The following is a 20,393-nucleotide window of genomic DNA, read 5'->3' as shown; positions in this document are numbered from 1 at the left end:
GGGGGGGGGCCCCTAGGGGGTGGGTGGTGGGGGATGGGGGGATTCAAGCCGCACAATTTTTTTTAAAATATTTTAAAATTTTAAAATAAATTGAATAAATTAAAATTGTCAAATATACCTAAGTTGAGTTGTAAAGGTGTCAAAGATACCTTTTTAAAATGAAAAGTATATGAAGAATCAAGATTTTTTCTAAATAACTGAATACTTTTGTTGGTAAATACCATATCTATTTTGAATGTCGATTAATCAAGTTTGTATCACATAAAGGAGAGTGTATTGTAGCATATCGATAGATGGTTCATATAAACCCAATATTTTGTTATAGAGTATAAATTTACGCACAAATTATCATTAAAATTACAAAAGAAAATATATAGATATGAGTTTATAACTTTAATTTAAAAAAAATAATAGTTTAATTTTTTGGATCTTAAAAACTTAACTAACATAGTTGAAAATCTTGAATTCTCTTATCGCCGCATAAGCTGGTTAAAGGGGAAACAAAACTTGAGTGAAGGATGGAAGAATTTTATCATCCGACCACAACTCTCGATGGAAGCCTATAAACAGTACTTTAATTTCACTTATTCTTGAAGACAATTCATAGTTTACTATTCAATTTTTGTTTTTATTAATAATGGATTCTGATTTCTGTCTCATCGAGAAATTGATTAATACCTATATTATACACTATGCAAAAGACAATTGAAAAAGAAATGAAACCACAAATTAGCTACTCATTTATTATAAGTCAACAGTAGTACATTAAAGATTGATTTATCATTTATTATATTAAATAGATTAAATAATTAGAGTTAGGTCGACTTTAATTTGATGGGGCAAAGGTTGCCTCAATATTGGAAGATAAGAGATTTTAACTGTTTGTTTTTAGATTTTTGTACTTTTAGAATTTCACTTATTATGGCCTTATCTAACAAGTATGTACTATCCAAAATGTACTAACCTTAATGTCATTTTTAGCATTTAACATGATTAATTATACGACAGTGATGGTCGATAAGAAAATTATAAATAAGATAATTAGTTTGAAGCAGATTAATGATGTCTAGGTTAATATGTCGGTATTACACATATAGATAGTACATGTATCGCAAACATTTTAATGTACCTTGAAATTCATTGAAGTGACTTATTCACATGGGCACTAATACAGAGATGATTTATATTATATGCGAATTTTTTTTTATTTTCAAAATTCGAATTTGAGAATCTAGATAGAATAGTGTCATATCATGTTTGAGTAATTACATGAATGTTAGGTTCTAAAGAAAAATCCGATAAATATTATGTTGAGAATGGGAAAACATAGAAAAATGATCATTTAATATTTCATGATAATTTTTCTTTGAGGAACCATAAGGTAAAAGTCAGCTTTATTCATAGATTAAAAATAGTTAAGTGAAATAAAATAAGGAAAAAAAGAACCATAATTTCCATATGCCTAGAAATATAATTTCGATAAACAGAGTTATTTTTTACTTATAACTATTTAATAAAATAATTAAAATGCGTGCAAATTAGTCAATTACTACTGATTTCAAAACACAAAGTAATATAAGAAACATAAATTTTAAGAAAGTTGAAAAAAAAAATATAAACAATTGCAGAGTTTTTTTTTTTTTAATTTTCCCTTCCCTAATTTTAAATGCTCTTTATGATTACTCCTAGACCTTCTAAATAGCCTTATCCAACTTAGAATATTTTAAATGATCATGATATTGTCATATTGAAGTCACTGGATACTTTTATTACTCACTTTTTATTTTATTTTTCTTACTAAAGAAAAAAAATGGAAAATTTATTAATTAATTACTTGATGCCCATTTCTTTGTCAATCATTGAATTGGATATGTGCCGACACTCTTAACGATTACCAATTTCATATTAGAAAACAAAACAACAATTATTTATTTGTCGATTATTCGATATTTATATTTGATATTTATATTGAGATTTGACTAAATTAAATTTGCGTTTAAAAATCTAATGTGAGAGTTACAAAACCTATGGGACATAGTACTATAGTGACATGTATGTTTTTTTCTAAAATACAATAATGTGACAAATTAAATGAAATAAATAGAAGATGTGTTTTCTTTGAAGGGGTACCCCTACAAAGATTTAATTGAATCCCACAGTTTTCATAGAATATATAGGGATTTGAAAATAATGCATGGTCCTTATTTTTCTTGCTTTCACAACATTGATTTATGGTTGGTTGAGTGAGAGGTGGAGTCATATCAATTTTGACTTTCAAAGGGTTTGTTTCAGTTAAAAAAATATTTATACGATCAGATTATTTATATAGATGAGCATCGCTATCATAGTTGTAAGTTTCAATAATGATCTTATCTTTTTATGTATATTTTAATTATTTTTAAAGATTGAATAATTCGATAAAATATTCAGATTATGACGATATAGGTGGTTCGTTTACTCTTTCGTCATACATAGTAATAAAATTATCGTAAGTAATTTGTTATTACAAATTAAATTATACTGATAGTAAAAATCTTTATATATATATATACTATGATTGGTACATAATTTAATTGAATCCTTATCCTTTTAGCATAAAGTTGAGATGTAATTTTCCTTGGGACTACCCTATATACTATTCTGAGTAATTGGAGACTTCCTTGTCGTCCTAAATGTGCAAGTAGACAAGTTGGAAGTACAAATATTTAATTATTTCATATTTTGTGAGTCCGTTTGATCATAAAAATTATTTAATTTATTTTTCACCTGATGTTCGCCACTTATATTGAAGTCCGATTAAATTTAGATTCGCGCTGTGAAGTCCCACGTTGGGGTAAAGTGCTATCTAACAAAGGCGACTCCGTACCCAGGGGACTACTCAAACTCGAAACCTTTAGTTAAGAATGAAGGAGTACTTACCACTCCATCACAACCCTTGTTAGTCAATTTAAAATCATATTTCACTTTAATTTAAAAAAAAATTATATTTATATATACATATACTACATGTTAAATTCATTTAATTTCTTAGTATTCTTGTTTTTTTATATATACTATTTTAACATTGTTAGAATCATTACTACTCGTGGTAGACATGACATGTTCTCTCTTTCTTTATAGTATAGTTGAGTAAAACCAAAATAATAATTATGATAATTAACACTGAAAATCATAAAGGCGGTAGTAGTAAATTCAAAGCTTCAATTTTTGCATTTATTTTTCTACATTTCATTTATTCTTTCTTTTTAGATTATATGCAAATAGACAACTTAGGAATTGCAGGAGTAGGACGATAAAATTCTATGAAACAACTAATTAATGAGAGCTGACAAAAGAACAATGGGACATTGTATCAGTAAAACATGTTACATATGCAATATAATACTCTAAGAGGGTCTACCTCAAATATAATTAACGGATAAATATTTACTCGTATCAGGTGTTTACATTGAATTATATAAAATTTATTAAAGTTAAGTAATTTAATGAGCTAAAAATGCTTATTAATAATTATGGTTAAGTGTTATTCTCTTCGTCTCATCTTAGTTGTTGTGTATTGCTTTTCAAAAGTATATTATTGACTTAGTGTAAATAACGTACTCAAGTAATTAAATTTTTAAAACGATTCATATAAATTTTAAATTTTGAATCTGTTTCTCCCGCGTTTATACGAAGAATGAGGGCACCCCTAAGCTATAAGGACAGACCAAACTCCACAGCTATTCATTTGTCCTTAAATGTGCAAGTGGACTAGCTAGTTGTACACAAACCTTATATACAATTGCCCCTCTATCCAACATGTTTACTCAAAAGATAACTTATCAATATCTCTCGAAACGAATTCAGTATTTAAATTTTATTATGAGTACTTATAATTCATTTGATTTTTTCGATTCATAATGTTTCTTTTGAACTTTATATGTGTGTGTAGAGTTTGAGACCATATCTACTATTTGTATTGAACCTCGATTTATAACTTCAATTTCATACTAAGAAATTTCACATTACGAAGTAAAAAACGATTCTACATCCAAGAATCGATCTAAAACATCTAATTAAAAAATATTTATCACTCTGTCACAATTTTTATGAGGAAAATGAGTTGATGTAGTAAGAAATGTGGTTTCATTAGGTAAATATAAATAAAACAAGCAAAACGACAAAGTGTAGGATGTCCAAATTCCTTTTTGCTATATTTATATATTCTTATATCAACTAAATCATTTTATTTTATTTTTATCACCTATATAATTATTATTTTTTATAATTATAACCTATCATTAATATAAAAATGTCGGCAGAGAACATAGTCCACAAGATACTTTTATTCCTTCTTGTTGTAATTTCATGAAACTTATGGGGTTTTAATGTCATTTCATGAACTATAAGTTCTATATATAATTGAATTACATTCCCTACACATTGACCCCACACGTTTATAAATGTGATAGACACAGTCCCTTCCTTTTTTTTGTTTTGTTTCTTTTTGTGTTAGTTCTTGAAATAGACATTTCTTACCAAATGCAATGCACCGGATGAGATTGTTTTTCTTATCGAGAGGTCTCAGGTTTGAGCCTGGGTATAAAAAAATTCTTTGTAGGAATACTTCAACCTGAATGGTGCCCTATGCGATGTGGATCAGTAATAATTGAGCTCCAAGTATCGAATATCGAGTGGAAAACAAAAAGATAGGTTTTTCTCATTAATTCATTATGTTCTGTCAATCTCCAATCTTGATGAAGAAATCAATCAAGTGACTTTTTTTAAAGAGAAAAAAAATCTAATATTATATGGTGCAGTTAAATTTAACTAGATTTCTACGTATGTGTATATTCAAATTCAAAAGAAAAATATATATGACAAAAGAATAAACTGTCTAAAATTAGCTATAAATATCATCGTTAATCAATTAATAAATAACTTAAATAGAATTAGCGATGAATTTTAATTAAGACTTACAATTCAACACGGATATAATTTGTTGACTAATTAAGAGTTGAATTTTAGGGCTTTAATATTTTATTTTATAGACTTATGTCCCCCCAAAAAAACTTCCACGACATGGAGAAGACTACGTACATGTTGACTTTTGTTACTAATACTGTTAATTGATTGAAAAATTCACGTATTATTTTTCAATTTTTTCATCATTTTATTCTAATATTAAGTAAATTTAGCTTCTTTTTATTTCTCTTATGGCTAGTTTTATATCTTTGTTGCAAGGATCATATTAATATAGCGATTGTATTAGTCATTAACAATAGTTTAACGATAAAAAGACTTGTATTATGTTTTTATTAAATTGGTGTAGACATCAGGTGTTGACAAGTGTTTACCACATTTAATAGGTGAAGGTAGTATTATTTTTTAATTTCAATTCTGCACAACTGTTATCCACTAATTTTTCCAATTATCACTTGATTTAGTATGTCCAACCTAGCTACAACACAATGTTTAGAGTCTAATGATATCGATGGGAGTCTCCCCCATAATAAGTGTGAGCTCGATTCTCATTAATCCCTTCTTCCCCTCTCGCGGTCCCTATGCAATAAAAAATAAGAAAAATGTTTAGCTTGAAAAAGGAAAAGGGAAAGAGATATGTTGTAATTCCCCCTAATATATTTCAATATAATCTTCATTTTCTTTTGGTATATATATGTTAGTGAGGTGATTGGATAATAAAGGAATATGAACAAATCCAAGTACACAAAAGGCCCACCCACATGCAATGGATTAATAAGTCAATATTTTGAGTTGCTATCATCTTTTTTACGGAGTATTTCTTTTCTCAAGTCATATTCGACTTTTTTGAAAAAAAATAAAATAAAGAGACAAAAAGTATTTTCAGTTACCAAGATCTCACATATCACAATCATTTATGTACTGTTTTCCACCCTATGTGCTCTTGATAAAATTTCATTAGATGTAAAATATGGGAGGCGAGGTTGAGATGATTTGAATATATGAAAAGGAAATGTATATATGTCTCAATGAGGAGGTGTGAAAGGTTGTCTAAGCAAAGATAGAGGAAAGGCCAAAGAAGTATCTGGGACAAGTGATTATACCGAAGACATGACCGATATGAGGATATAGAGGTCGAGTATTAAGGTTAAAGATTAGAAGGTAGTTGAATATTGTCTAGTTTCTCTTATCAATATTATGACTCTCACTATCCTATTGTTACTACATGTTTTCTTGCTTTTTCGGTATTCGTAGTATTTGTTGTTATTATTCTTTTCTACATTATATTCTACGTGACTTTTATACTATTGCATTTCCTTTTTATATTGTTTGATCTGTTTTATCAAAGGTGATGATCTATCGAGGACAACATCTCTATCCTCACAAGGTAGGAGTAAAACATACACATTACCCTCTTCAGATCTCACTTGTGAAATTTCGCTGAATATGGATTATACAATGACGATGGAGTAAACTCATGTTAGTCAACGAGCACAGATATCGGGTAAATCTGTCAGGCAAAGTTAAATAACAATAGGCTCATAGTAAACGTTGTAGCTGAAGGTTCGAACCTGAGATCATTAGATTGTTACTCTTATATGCCTCAACCACTCAATCATTCTCTCAGAGACATGTCTCCTGTTTTTCCATTTACTTTCTTTCAAATATGAGAGGAGAGAATACCTTGTAGAACAGAAGGATTGAAGAGGAATCAAGCCTCACATAAGTAAAGTTTCGAGCTCTATACAAACATCAAGGCTGCACTCTTACCATTGAAACAAATCCCCGAGGGCTATTACATTGTAAGAATCATGTAGAGGGTTTATCTATTTTACAACAGTAGCATTACCTAGAACGCTTTAACTTATCATGAGGTTTTACGATTATGAATCAGTAACAAGGAATTGCACAACAATGTGAGACATGGAACTTAACTACATAGTACAAGTGAATGAGTAGATTTCATGGAGAAAGCTCGAGTAGAGCTTACTTTAGATTAATGAAGTTCAGGCTGCATTTCTTCTCAGCAACCAGAGTAACAAGATCCTTCACCGGCCAAGGAACCCGTCTTCACTCTTTGTTATCAACAATCTCCGGAAGGCTCTTCAGTGCCTGTGATGGAAAAAGAGATTAATACCAACGGGGGAGAGAGAAAAGATTATGAAATGGTGATTGAACAATGATTCTTGCTGCTGACCTGATACAAGTGCCAGGAAACAAAGGCATCTGTAGCAGCATAATGTAGTTGGTCCCTAGATAACACATTAGCCTCCCAATTCCCCAACCTGATATTGCTTGGCTTAGGGAGCTGCAAAAAATAGAAAATCTCAGTTGAATCTCACACTTAATTGGAAGAAAAGAACAACTAGAAAGATCTGGAGTGTGTAGCAGCACAACATAGTTATTGTAGTAATAAGGCAAATTCTGTCCAGCAAGATTTTATAATCACTTCAAGATTGATCAAAATGTAGGATCGTAAAAAGGGAGGAAAGGATTGGGAAAAGGAGGAGCAAATCAACACCATAAGGTCCTCCGTGATGACATTCAGGGTATACATAAAGCCAGCCATTAGGCGTTTGACACATAAAGGAGCTAAGAGTATTAGTGGGCATATCTATGAAGAGACTCGTGGGGTGCTCAAGATCTTCTTTGGAGAATGTGATTCCTGATGCGGTTACTTACACAGAGCATGCAAGGAGGAAGGACTGCCACGGATGGTGTGTATGCCTTCAAGAGACGGGGCTCGTCTTTGTATGGTTTTGGGGGTTGAGGGGAGATTTGCTTCTGAGTTTTGTTTTGTCTGCAACAATTTCTGTCAAGAAAAGCACAAGACTGGTTCTTTTGTAATTTGGGATTTGGTGGAAATTGGAATCTTGTTTCAGAACTTCTGAAATTTGCTCTAATTCAGTAAATACTGCTGACTGATTCAGTTTTAAAAAAAATATATTTTACATTCTAATATGCACATATGTCCAGCAGATGAGGTAGCATTTCTACCTCGTCTCTTCTTTAAAAGCTGCAAGTTTGAAGTTCTTTTTAGTTTTTACATTCCTTAACAAGTCAACTAAAAAACCTCAACTCTATTGATACAAAACTGACTGGAACAGGCAAGAAACCAGTCCCGGATTTCCCCTTTGCCTCCTCCCTGACCCCTGGTCAAGGATCTCAAAAGCAGAAAGGAAAAGCATAAAATAGAGAGACACAATATAAACGGTTGAATCAGAAACCAAAAGACCTGCTTGGCAAGAAGCTTCTCAGTTAGTGATGCTAGACTCCACTTCTTGGGATCATCAAGCTTTTTGTTGGCAAGTTCAGAAAGATCTTCCAAAGCCTTCACAGATACATTGTGATCTTGGCGAACTTTGTAACCATCATTTGCAATGCAAACACCCACCTAGGTTTGTTCGAACACTATAAAGTTAAGAAACCACATCCTATTATAATTCATTGTTTGATAAATGTTACCAGAAAAAGTGAACAAATGCCAACCTTCACAACAGTTGGATCCTCAAGAAGAGATTGCAGAGTTTGAGGGATTCCAGAGTGGATGATATGCAGAACATAACAATTACCCTTGTCACCACATATCTGCATAACAGCGGCCTTCCCAGGTGGCACACCTGACGAGAACACCTATTATTCTGTAATCGCTATTACTTACAACATTCCACTTAACACAAGTAAAATGAAACAGAAATCCAATTAATTACGCATGTGATAACTAAAACAAAAGGTCATGGGGGGTTATATTCGCCTACTTATAGACTAAATAGCATGCCTAAACAACTAGAGCATGAGTGCAAGAAGCGAAGCCAAATAGGAACATACAATAGAATAATCTCTCAATAATATATTTTAGGAGAAACTTTATATAGGGAAAAGAAGTCTTTCTAATCACCACAAGTATATTGAGAAACTCTTGGTAGACATATCTACTTAAGATGCAGATGTAATCACTAAGATGCAATGACTTAAGTCTGTTTTCTCAAAATATCTTTGTCATCAACATATTCTGGATGTACTTTTCATGACATTTGTCTATACACTCTCATTGCTCCAAGAAAACAACAGCAGATAAAGTTACATGATTTAGAAGATTCATATATCCAACCCCAACTAGCTCGAGATGAAGCATAGTAGTGATTGTTGAAGTTTTGAAGACAAAACAAGATCAAGTAAGTTCCCCAACATCAAGTATGAACTATTAAACTTCACCGGGTGTCATAACAAACAATGTAACCTTTTGACCTTGTGGGATGATTCTTCAACAAATGTCTTACATTTTATAACTTGCAACATTCCATTTAACATCCCCTCAGTGAAGCTTAGTATAGTAAAAAGCTAAAGAAAGAGAATAAATGCAAAAGCTAGTAAATCGAAAGACTGATAGAATTCTAGAACTACTCAAGAATTCTGATTATAGTTCTCATATTTCAGACAGTAGTGAAACTATCATTCGATTAACATTGAACTGACCTCTTCTAAAAGAGGGCTTCCATTCAATGTCAAATCCAAGAGCAACATTCCCTTCTTTCCTCTTCTTTTCCTCAACAAAATTTAACAGTTCTACTGCAGATTTCTCCACCTCTTTAATAGTTCTGCTGTATATAACTTGTCCTTCAAAAGACATTTCCGGGTATTGCATCACTAACTTAGCTGCTACATCAAAAAACAAAAATGAAAACGAAAACTTGGACATTAAAATCCTTTAACAAACTAGCAAACATTTATAATACACAAACATAAACAATTTATGACTTCTAAAGGCTCGAGAGACAATTTTTTATCGGAGCAGTAAAACGGTATGCCAAACTGTGTTCCTCCAATAAGTTTAACTAGCTTATTCCAAGTACTCACCTAAAAATGATTAAAAAAAAAAAAAAAGTGTGCAGGATTGATTCTCATTATATCGAATTCAAACTAAATGTCCGCTAGCATAATAATCCATTAATTCACTAAAATGGAAATTAGCATAAAATTTACCCATAAATCTAAAAATTAAATCTTTAGGTGAAAAAACAAAATATTAATACCACCCCTAAATTGTTCCCCTTCTGAATTTACTATCTGGTGTTCAAATATATTAAACTATTAAACACAGCACTAATTCATTTTCTCTCTATAGATATTTCATATAATTTACTTCATTTCCACTAATTTTTATGGCCGTGGTGTCTGTCCGGCTTTCACTCAACTCGACTAATTTTGCGGGGTACCGTCACCTCCCGCCAGTGACATCCCTGATTAACAATTTACTACAGTTTGTCAAATAGAGCTCAAATCGAAAAACAAAAGCTACCTGCACACGAAAATAACTACAATTTGGCAAACAGATAGGAGAAACCGTCACCTTGATTAGAAGAAGGATAGGAATAACTACACCGAGACCGATTTCTAGAGCAAGGTGACAACAACGACGAATTGGAAGCTTCATTTTGTTGATGATAAACAAAAAGAGATTCCGGCAATCTCCGGCGACTTTTCCGACGAGATTCTTCGCCGGCAGCGGCTACATCTTCAGAATCGTTTCGTCTCTTTGTAGCTGATTGAAATGCAGCATCTATTTCTTGGAGTTCTTCCTCTGTAAAAGGTCGATCCCAATCGTCGAATTCGCCGGAGATCGGAGTTCCCATTTTCGCTAAAAGAGTACCAAAACTGATCTTCTTTTTTATGCAGCTAAAATAGCGGCATTATTGAGCTTTGATATTTTAAAATTGTATTGTACTCCCTTTTAGTTTTATTATCTATTTGAAAATTACACTTTCCACCCACAAATGTCGGATATTCATATTGTCAACCTTAATTAATTTGAAACGAATGATATTACACAATAACTATATTACGCGACAATTTCGAGTAAGTTGAGGTCAGCTATATAAATCTCCACATGACCATGTAGTTCTATTTAAGCTCGTGTCAAAACTTTCCCTAACAACAAGCAATCGCTCATGATCTAAACATGACGAATCACTTCGAACTGATCTATTGTCAATTCACTTCTCGACCTCATATGGAAAATTGAAGCATTTTATCTATCGATAGATGAAGAATCACGAAAGATGAAGGCTATACAAAATAAATATTTATTATTGTATGTCAAATTATGTATGACATACCCCTTATACATTTGATACAACAAACATTTGTTGAATCACACACATTATACTAAATTAATATTTCCAACATAACAAATCGAAATAAAATTACTTAATGTGGGCTACTAGCTGCAACAACTTTAAGAATATCTAAAGGAATATGAATAAATTTAACCAAAGCATTACGTGCATTAGCAACCTCAGCAATATGATTATCAACATAATCATCAACATCAACTGAATTAGCGGTACGCATTGCCTTAAGACGAGGATAACACACTTCGAAATCCGTTATCGCGATCGAATAATAATTAATTGCATCGTTAAACGCACCATTAACCGTAGAATCGACCGCATCGTCGATTAGCTCGATAGCCGGTATAAAATGATCGTTACAATCACTTAAGGCTTGTTGTGTATCGGACGATAATTTGTCACTATTGTTAAGGAGCTTCATACGGACCGTTATCGACACATTAGTGGCCTCTTGCTCGATTTTTTTAAGTGCCAGAAAGCCAATTGTTTTTAAATCGGCTTTCTGGAGCGAATCGAGGTCGGGTTTTGACCTGTCTGTTTGAATCCATGAAATGCATTCATTATTGTTGTTACATGCTTTGGCAAGATTTGGAGGGACAATATTTAAGGTTTGAAGTTGAATTCTTCCTTTGACAATAGGTAATTGAAGAGTTAAGCAAAGGAAAAAGGCTAAAGGAATTAATTTGATAAGAAAAGAATTTGACCTCCTTGATAAAGAAAAGGAGATCAAAGCCATAATTAGTTTTATTTTTTTTAAAACTTTTTTTTTCCTTTTTTTTTTTTACCCCAAATTTACTTGAGTATTATCATTGTTCTTTTCTTGCTTTTTTGTTTTATATGAAAATTGTTATTGATAGTTGAAAAAGATTGGTAGAGATAAATGATCTCTCTACCACCCTTTAAGAAGAGAGGTTTTTAAAAAAATTTGTGGGGGGGTGGGGGGGGGGTGGGTTTAGTTAATTTTATTTTTGTGTTGTAAAAATGAACTAAAATTAAGGGACTGTGTTTTATCTTTGTAATGACCATTCATTTGTTGAGGGGAAAAAAGGGAAAGCTTAATCATTCTTAAAGATCTTGTTTTGTTGTAATGTTTGTTCTTTCATTTTCAATCGTCTCTAAGGTTTGCGGTTCTTAAAGTGTTAAATATGGTAATAACAGCATATCTAGTATAATTCCGCAAGTGAAATCTGGAGAAAGTGATGTACTTTACCTTTTGAAGGTAAAGAGGTGGTTTTGATGAACCTTCGGCTCAAGCAACACATTCTAAACAATCTTTTGTCTCTGAATTTGAATTCACACACTGTTCTCACGTGATTTTCACCCACTTCATCAACTGAGATATGCGTATAAGCCATAATCCGTAAATTGAGATGCAAAATGCAATAAGCCCAAGTATAAAATCTTTGGTTTGTAAACCAAATGTAACATAATTCTACATTTTAAATGTCAAAAGCACCTTTACAAACTATAATGACAACAAGTCCACAACCAAAATCTCAGAAAAGGTACCAAAACATACTATTGACCTACCTAAGCAATAGCAACTTGATCTGAATAAGATTGCCAAGAGGAAAAATATGGAACTCTGGAGATTGATGAGAAGTTAATTTATTATCAAGTGCACATCAGTACCTAAGTTGTAGCAGCCAAATTGGAACCGTCTCATGTGAATGGAGCAGCAGCATTTAGTCGAGTAGCTAAGAGCCTAAGATAAAATCTTGAACTTCACACTAGCATCAACATGTCTGATCCAAAAGAACTATAAGAACCACTACTCAATGGCGAATTCCAAATTACTCGGGGGCCAAGGATAGCAAGAAACGCGGATACTCACTCTCAGTGTTTGGATACTACAAGATATCAAGGTGGAATAAACTTCCTACAACAGGATATCACGATCTTCTCCACTAATATAATATTTGTGCAGCAATAGAGACAATTGTTGGCACTGTTTTATGAAAGCCTGGAGACCAAACAAAAGAGTCATGTATTATTGAAGCGTAAAAGAAGCAAAAATAACATAATAGCATAAACAGAAAGAAAAAAAAAGGATAATATAGCATATGATATAATAAAAGAATCTTTTCTTTCCCCATTTCCAAAAAGGTGATTCTGAATGCTAATACTGTCGAGCAATTTATTAGAAGAATGAATGAGTTAAAACAGAGAGAATCATAAGTGGTGATATTATCAGTGTACTTACCAATTTTCAGATATTGTTCAGAATGCAGGCAAGAAAACAATGCTGAGAAGAAACTGCCTAACAAGTTATAGACAAGATACAGCTAACAATGTCTACCTAATTTCTGGTTATATTTTTCCCCTTGGAATACAGAAATCCTACATAATGAAAGAAGCACTTCACTAAGAGAAAAACATCATACAATTACAACCTAATCTACATGAACGGTAATTGTTCCTAGAGTCTCAAGCGACAAAATCCAGAATACATTAAGACTGAAGCAAAGGCATAAGCAGAAAGCAAAGTGCCTTTGGTTTAAAATGGGAAGGTAAGAAGAACGAGGCCATTTAATTTCATCATAAGAGTCCTTTGTCCAGCAAGCTTTTCAGTTCCTAGAATAACCTAGTCTCGAAACGTTGGACATAAGAATATGATGGAAAATGCTTCTTAAAATCACGGTGTAACAAAGAGCAATGAATGACTAAGTAGACTTATTACACCAGAACCATGAGACCTTGGAAATATTGGATACATAAGAACATGCCAATAGCACAGAGCTACTCAAGTAATTCTGAACTTGTTTATTTTCTGTAAAGTCAATTATTCAGTTGCTTCTTTTTTTTATCCTATTCCACATTTGTTAAAAGGCTGTACTTGTGCAAGAACCCAGGGGGTTAAAAAAAGAGGAACATTGTTCAAAGTTATCGTTTATGAATACTGATGATTTTTGTGAGCTGTAGACCAGATTGCGCCAGTAAGCAAGGCACAACGAATTTCTATGATCTCCTAAGAGCCAATGTACTCATGAAAACTGAAGGACCACCACATTGTTCCCCTGCCCCCACTTGTACATGCCTCGTAGCAGCACCAAGTCTTAATCCCGAATAGAGAATCACATTGATATTCACACTTTTATTATTTTAAATTGCAACCACTTAGAATCACAAGCTAGCCATTCAGAGAATAATTTTATCTTTTGACAAGTATTATGAGGAGTAATTTTCCAATGAGATAATAAGCGTAATAAGCTACAACTTCTATAAGTAGTTGATGCAAGAGCTAATGGGGAGCCATTTCCTGCAAGTTATAAGGAGCACCAACGAGCAACTCCATATGAAACAAGTTAATGCAAAATATAAAACATGCGAACCTCAACGTAATCCAAAAATCTCTTCTGGAGGATCATATATATGCCGATCCGGAAAAATCTCCTCAAAGTCTTGCTTAACCCTGTTTCTTAATAGGGGGTGTGGCAAAAGTCCCTTCAACAAAACCCTGAAAGGCAGCTCCTCGGGTGGGTATGGAGACTTTTTCATGTCCTCAAATATGTTCATAGCATCTGCAGGAGATCCGTCTCTCAAGAAGCCCCTAATAACTTCAGTGAATGTCTGACAATCAGGAAATAGATCTTCCTTTCTCATACTCTCCCATAACTTCATTGCATCATCCATCTTTCTCCGTCTTGCCAATGCAATGATCAGGTCCTTGTAAAGATAGACATCGGGCTGGTACCAGGCTTGTTTCTGAATTACCCAAAACACCTGTAATACAAACAACTAGCTGTGTGTGATAATGCCATTCCATATGCCCCCAAAGTAGAAAAGGCAAGTGCTTAGCTAATGAGAATAAATACACTTCGATAAATTAACTGAAAATGACATTAGCATGCATATCAAGATTCAAAATGTATGATCTCAACCAAAAAGAAAGAAAATAGAATAGCTGTAAACAGATATCCGAAAAACCAACAGCACAATTTTAACAATGTTTTGCCCATTTGATAAATTAAAATAGAACAACTTCACAAGAAAAAACATTATAAAACCACTGAACAGCGAACACTAATGACCAATTCTCTTATTTATATTATGATCTAATATAAGCACCTTCTCCTACGTCTCATCACCATAGCATTGACTATAAACTCGATGATCCTAAAGCACTGAATGCACTTTACTGCAGCTACCGCCTTATAAGTGAAACTATACAAGTTTTATCGCATCCAACTAAACTTGGGCACCTAGACACTAAAAAGGAACAAAGAAAGATCACAGCTTTGTATTATTGTGATAATTCCAACAGCAACAACTTCCTCTATGACTAAATGCAACAATATAACTTCTTAAATAGAAATGAAAAAGCAGCTCAATCCTGGTGGGAAGAGTTACCTAGTACCCATATACTCGGTGCAATTAATTGAGGTGTGAGCAAGCTGGCCTAATCAAGGTGTGTGTAAGCTGGCCCGAACACCAGTAACAAAAGTACTATTCATGCAATTCTTGTTTACCAGTTTCACGAACTCCCAATATGAACAGATATAAGAAAAATCACCCCTTTTGGCATTAAAAAGCTTTACCTTAACAGCAAGAGAGACTTCTTCTTGGCGTTCAAGTTCATTGAGTACAGCAATCATATCCATTTTAAGAAGCCTAAGGACATGTGTTTTAACAAACTTGTCAAGCTTTTCTTCATCATCTCTGAATCTTCTTAACCCAAGAATCACAAAAAGTGCTTCTTTTCCAATCAATTTCTTTCCCCTCCAAAGTGGCCCTCTTGGTCTTCCATCATGGTACCACCTCACATCCCTCACTGAACTTCTAGAGAGCTCTGGAACCCATGATGTAGAACATGAAGAAGAAGATGTTAAGGTGGAAGAAACTGATGGTAATGGAGAAACTGAAAGGTGTTTAAGGAGCAAAGATGGAATTTTTAGTCTTGAAATGGCTCTAATTGCCATTTTTGAAAAACGGGTATGAAAGGGAAAGTGTGTACGCCGGTGATGGTGGCGGAGGCGATGGATACGGCAGCGCCGGTGATGCTCCGGCGGAAGAATCAGTGAAATTGGGAACTAGGGTTGAGAACTTCCGATTATGAAGTTGAAATTGGGAAAGAAATAGTAGTAGTAGTTATTTACTTTTAGACACCTTATGTTTTGTAAAAGTAACATGTAGTCCATCTAGCTTTTGAAAAATACTTAATTGGTCGCAAATTGTCCACATGGGCAGTCCAGCATGGACAGTCGTATGGAACTCCGTCCATTCCTTGTTAGTTATCATGTTGCGTTTTTCATAACTTTTAAAGTTAAATTAGATTACATTAATTTATATTTTTAGATAAAAAAATATATATTTAAAAACTATATGAAAAGTACTATATATAGCAATTCCTTTTGTATTAATATGATAAAAATATATTTTAAAATATTAATCAAAATCATATCGATTAACTCTCAAAAAGAAATATAACAACTAAAAAGAAACGAAGTTGAATAATTTCTTCCAATCATGAATCAGTTACAAATTAAAACTATATTATTGTTATTCATTTTCTTCTTCTTTTGCTTTCTACAAGCAAAAGGGTCTCCAAGATATACTGTTTTAATATGTAGTGCCCTCCCAATTGACACACCAAAACTAATAGTTCATAATGCATATGCGACGAAGATTTAGGATATCATGAACTTTGGATTTCGTGATATATTTTTTTGTTGAATAGTCGTAATGAAATTAAATTTCTAATTTAATAATGATAATTTTATATACTGTTTATCGATCAATGATATTTAGAATTTCAATTTTATAATGGCGTGTAATTCACACATGGTGACATGGAGAAAGTAAGGAATGGAAAACAACAGCGTGACTTTTAATTTAGCCAAAATTAATCAATAATGGTTTTTTTTTAGCAACAAAAAAAATGTGGGCAACCAAAAGTTTTTGAATGATATATGAGAATAATTGAATTAAATTGGCTTTAAAAGTAAAAAAAAAAATGAAAATAAATGTTTAGTAATTTGTTTTAAGTGTTCTCTCTACACTTTCTCATCAACTCTCTCTCCGACAAACTAATCAACATTCAAGAGTCATTATTTTAAGTTAAATTAAAGCATAAATTTGATACTATAATACTAATATAAGAAAAATACTATAGTAAATATGCAATAAAAAAGATAATCTTAAAAAGGGTCTCATGAAACAAGAATTTGTGAATTTATATAGACAAAAACAAGATTTGAGCTAAAAGTGCCACATCACCAGAACTATATATATATATATATATATATATATATATAAATATATACTCCTTTTAATAGTCATGGTTTTTTTAGTTAAATTATAAGAACTTTGGCTAACATTTTACGATGCATTTTTTCATCGTATAGATATGCAAAAAATTGCAACTTATAGCATTTTTCGTATAGTTTTTGAATATCTAAGTTTTTCTTTAAAAAAATCAAATTAATATAATCTAATCTAATTTTAAAAATTAATCAAATTGACTTTTGAAAAACTGACAAATAAAAGTAAACTGAGGTATATAGCATTGACTATTGGCGATTGTCATTTATTGAAACTATGATATATATATGAGTTATCAATGTAGTCAAACTAGGATTGAATATTTTCATACAAGACTCCAAAATTTGGAAAAAGACTCAAGTAATAATAATGATGGTAATATCTAAAATAGATTAGATAAAAAATCTCTACCCATAAAATTAATTTTATAAAAGGAGGAATGATCATATATATAAAAAAACCATACAGTTGAATAGTTTCTTTCTATCATGGATTATTCACAATTCAAAACTATATTATTGCTATGCATTTTCTTCTTCTTTTGCTTTCCACAAGCAAAAGGGAATCATCGATGGGATAAATACACTGTTGTTATATATAATGCCCTTCCATTTGATTCGCCGAAATTAACGATTCATTGTCATTCTGCAGACGATGATTTAGGATATCATGATCTTGCTGCAAATGAAAATTTTAGTTGGTCATTCAAATTTAATAAATGGCTTTGGGCTAGAACAAAGTTCAGTTGTGAATTTTGGTGGAGTGGGAAAAACAAGTCTTTTGTTGTATTTAATGATTTTGATCACTGTATTTTGTATTCACCAATTCCTACGACAAATTATTGTCAATGGACTACACAAGAAGATGGTTTTTGGCTGAGTAACTATAGAGGGGATAATTATAGATATACTGAATGGTAAGGGATAAACGTTTATGATCTTATAATGATACTTTTTGTTGGAACCTTACCTTGTATAAATAATATAGTACTTCTTTGTTGAATTGCTGATTTTCAATCTAGTTGAATTATTAGTGTATAAATTAGAGTTGATGATATTATTTTATTAGGAATAAAAGCTTAATAGGTATAAGTTATGAAAATGAACCTTCAAAACAAATAAAAGAGAAAAAAAAACACAAATAAAGGAGATAAAAGAAATAACTTCATATTATATGTAAATATAAATTTCTTGGATTAAATAAATAAAAGAACGTAAAAAAGGAACGAAGGTATAATAAGTGATTTAAGGAAAATACATAAATAACATCAATAATAAGATTCAGAGAAGACTAAAATGTGAAATTGAGAAAAAATTAAGAAATAAAGAGATTAATAGATTAATGATGAAAGAAATTAAATATAATATCCTTGATATTCTATAAAATCTCAAGTTTAGGAAAAGATACTAATAGAATTGATGTAATGAAAGGAATTAAATATAACTATTTTTAATGTTCAATAAAATTTTAAGGTGGAATTTTATATCTTTTAAAATTAGAAAAAAAAAAGATAAAAAAAAATATAATAGATAAATAAATAAATAAAAAGATCAAATTCATTCAATGTAGATTGTAGTCAAACTAGAAATGTTGAATTTCTTTATTCAAAGACTCCAAAACTAGAAAAGGAATAAAGTCACTGCAAACTAATATTGATATTAATATCTAACTTATCTCATCATCTCTTCCCATAAAATTATCATATATAAGAAACCATAAAGACTCTAAAACAAATTAAATTAAAGTTGAATATAGTTTTTTCCTATCATGGATTATTCACAATTCAAAACTATATTATTATTATGCATTTTCATCAACTTTTGCTTTCTACAAGCAAAAGGAAATCATCATTGGGGAAAATATACTGTTTCTATATATGATTGCCTACCATCTGATGCTCCCAAATTAAGGGTTCATTGTTATTCTGGTGATGACGATATCGGATTTCATGTACTTTCTACCTATGAAAATCTCATTTGGTCATTTAAATTTAATCAATGACTTTGGACTAGAACAAAGTTTATTTGTCATTTTTGGTGGGGTAAAAAGAATAAAGCTTTCGAGGTATTCAATGATTATGATGTCTGCATTTATACTGCAGCTCTTCCTAAAACAATTTTTTGTCAATGAACTACTCAAGAAGATGGTATTTATTTAACTAATCGTGACGGTATTGGTTATAGATATACTGAATGGTGAGGGATAAAAGTTTGTGATATTGTAATACTTTTTGTTGAAACTTTATCTTATAAAAATAATAATACTTCTTCGTTGAATCGATGATTTTTAAGCTAATTGAATTATTAGTGTATAAATTAGATTTTTAGAACATAAGGTGGTAGTTGTGTTCGTTGATGTTTAATAAGAAATTAACATGCTAACCAAAAAGTGACGTGTTATTTATATTTTCTAAGCAATTCACACATATTTCAACTATTTTAAAGAATATTTAATTGCTTTAATGTGCATGACAAATCAATTTTGTATTTTTACTTTGGATTGTTGCTAATGTTCAATAATTAACTATACATGAATTAACCCAGAGTTCTGTAATACCCCAGAAAATTTTTCGAACTAAGACTTGAACCATTCTTCGTTGTGAGTAGGATTTTACCGAGGAATTTAAAATTTCATAAGTGTTAAGTTCACTAGATGTAGCATCTTGAGTTTCAAAAAGAACTAAATTGGAAACAGCAAAATCTGAAATTTTGCAAGTTATGTTTAAGTATGAGTTTTGGATCGACTTCAAACGACCATAACTCCTAGATCAGGATGAGTTAGGTGTGCTACCAGATATCGTAGCGAAGATCTTTGAATTATCTTTCCAACGCCGCCGAGTTTGCTAAGTTTCGAGGTTGGATGAGTGAGATATGGCCTTTTGAAGTTAGGACGTCCAATTAAGGGAAGTTAACCGGAAATGGTAAGGGGTATTTTGGTCTTTTCCTTACCCAATCAGATTTAATTCGTTTTTAGTAATATTTTAGGGGTATAATCTGATTAGGTTCAGTTTTATAATCATAAAATTAGCCTAGGGTTTTA

At 31.6% G+C, this 20,393-nt stretch overlaps 2 protein-coding genes and 1 pseudogene across 3 annotated transcripts; 1 reads left to right on the top strand and 2 right to left on the bottom strand.

Annotated features, from left to right (window-relative positions):
• Window positions 1-6,688: 6,688 nt before the first annotated feature.
• LOC102602785 (Werner Syndrome-like exonuclease) lies at window positions 6,689-10,654 on the bottom strand. 2 transcript variants are annotated; one of them, XM_006360865.2, is made up of 6 exons: window positions 10,313-10,652; window positions 9,439-9,618; window positions 8,452-8,582; window positions 8,198-8,356; window positions 7,160-7,270; window positions 6,689-7,074 (listed from the first exon to the last, which is right to left on the bottom strand). In XM_006360865.2, the coding sequence occupies exons 1-6, from the start codon at window positions 10,593-10,595 to the stop codon at window positions 7,033-7,035; spliced, it is 906 nt and encodes a 301-aa protein (XP_006360927.1). In that variant the 5' UTR covers window positions 10,596-10,652; the 3' UTR covers window positions 6,689-7,032. The 2 variants fall into 2 exon arrangements, with proteins under 2 accessions (XP_006360927.1, XP_015170558.1); XM_015315072.1 differs by lacking the exon at window positions 8,198-8,356 and having other exon boundaries at window positions 10,313-10,654.
• LOC107063327 (histone H4-like) lies at window positions 7,379-8,188 on the top strand (annotated as a pseudogene).
• Window positions 10,655-12,476: 1,822 nt separating the features above from the next.
• LOC102602447 (pentatricopeptide repeat-containing protein At3g46870) lies at window positions 12,477-16,160 on the bottom strand. Its single transcript, XM_006360864.2, has 3 exons — window positions 15,632-16,160; window positions 14,426-14,816; window positions 12,477-13,056 (listed from the first exon to the last, which is right to left on the bottom strand). Exons 1-2 carry the CDS (start codon window positions 16,010-16,012, stop codon window positions 14,427-14,429), a joined length of 771 nt encoding a protein of 256 aa, XP_006360926.1. The 5' UTR covers window positions 16,013-16,160; the 3' UTR covers window positions 12,477-13,056; window position 14,426.
• Window positions 16,161-20,393: the final 4,233 nt, after the last annotated feature.

The sequence above is a fragment of the Solanum tuberosum genome, unplaced genomic scaffold (genome assembly GCF_000226075.1).
Source record: "Solanum tuberosum cultivar DM 1-3 516 R44 unplaced genomic scaffold, SolTub_3.0 scf00339, whole genome shotgun sequence".
NCBI lineage: Eukaryota > Viridiplantae > Streptophyta > Magnoliopsida > Solanales > Solanaceae > Solanum > Solanum tuberosum.
This window is presented reverse-complemented; position numbering and strand designations above follow the sequence as displayed.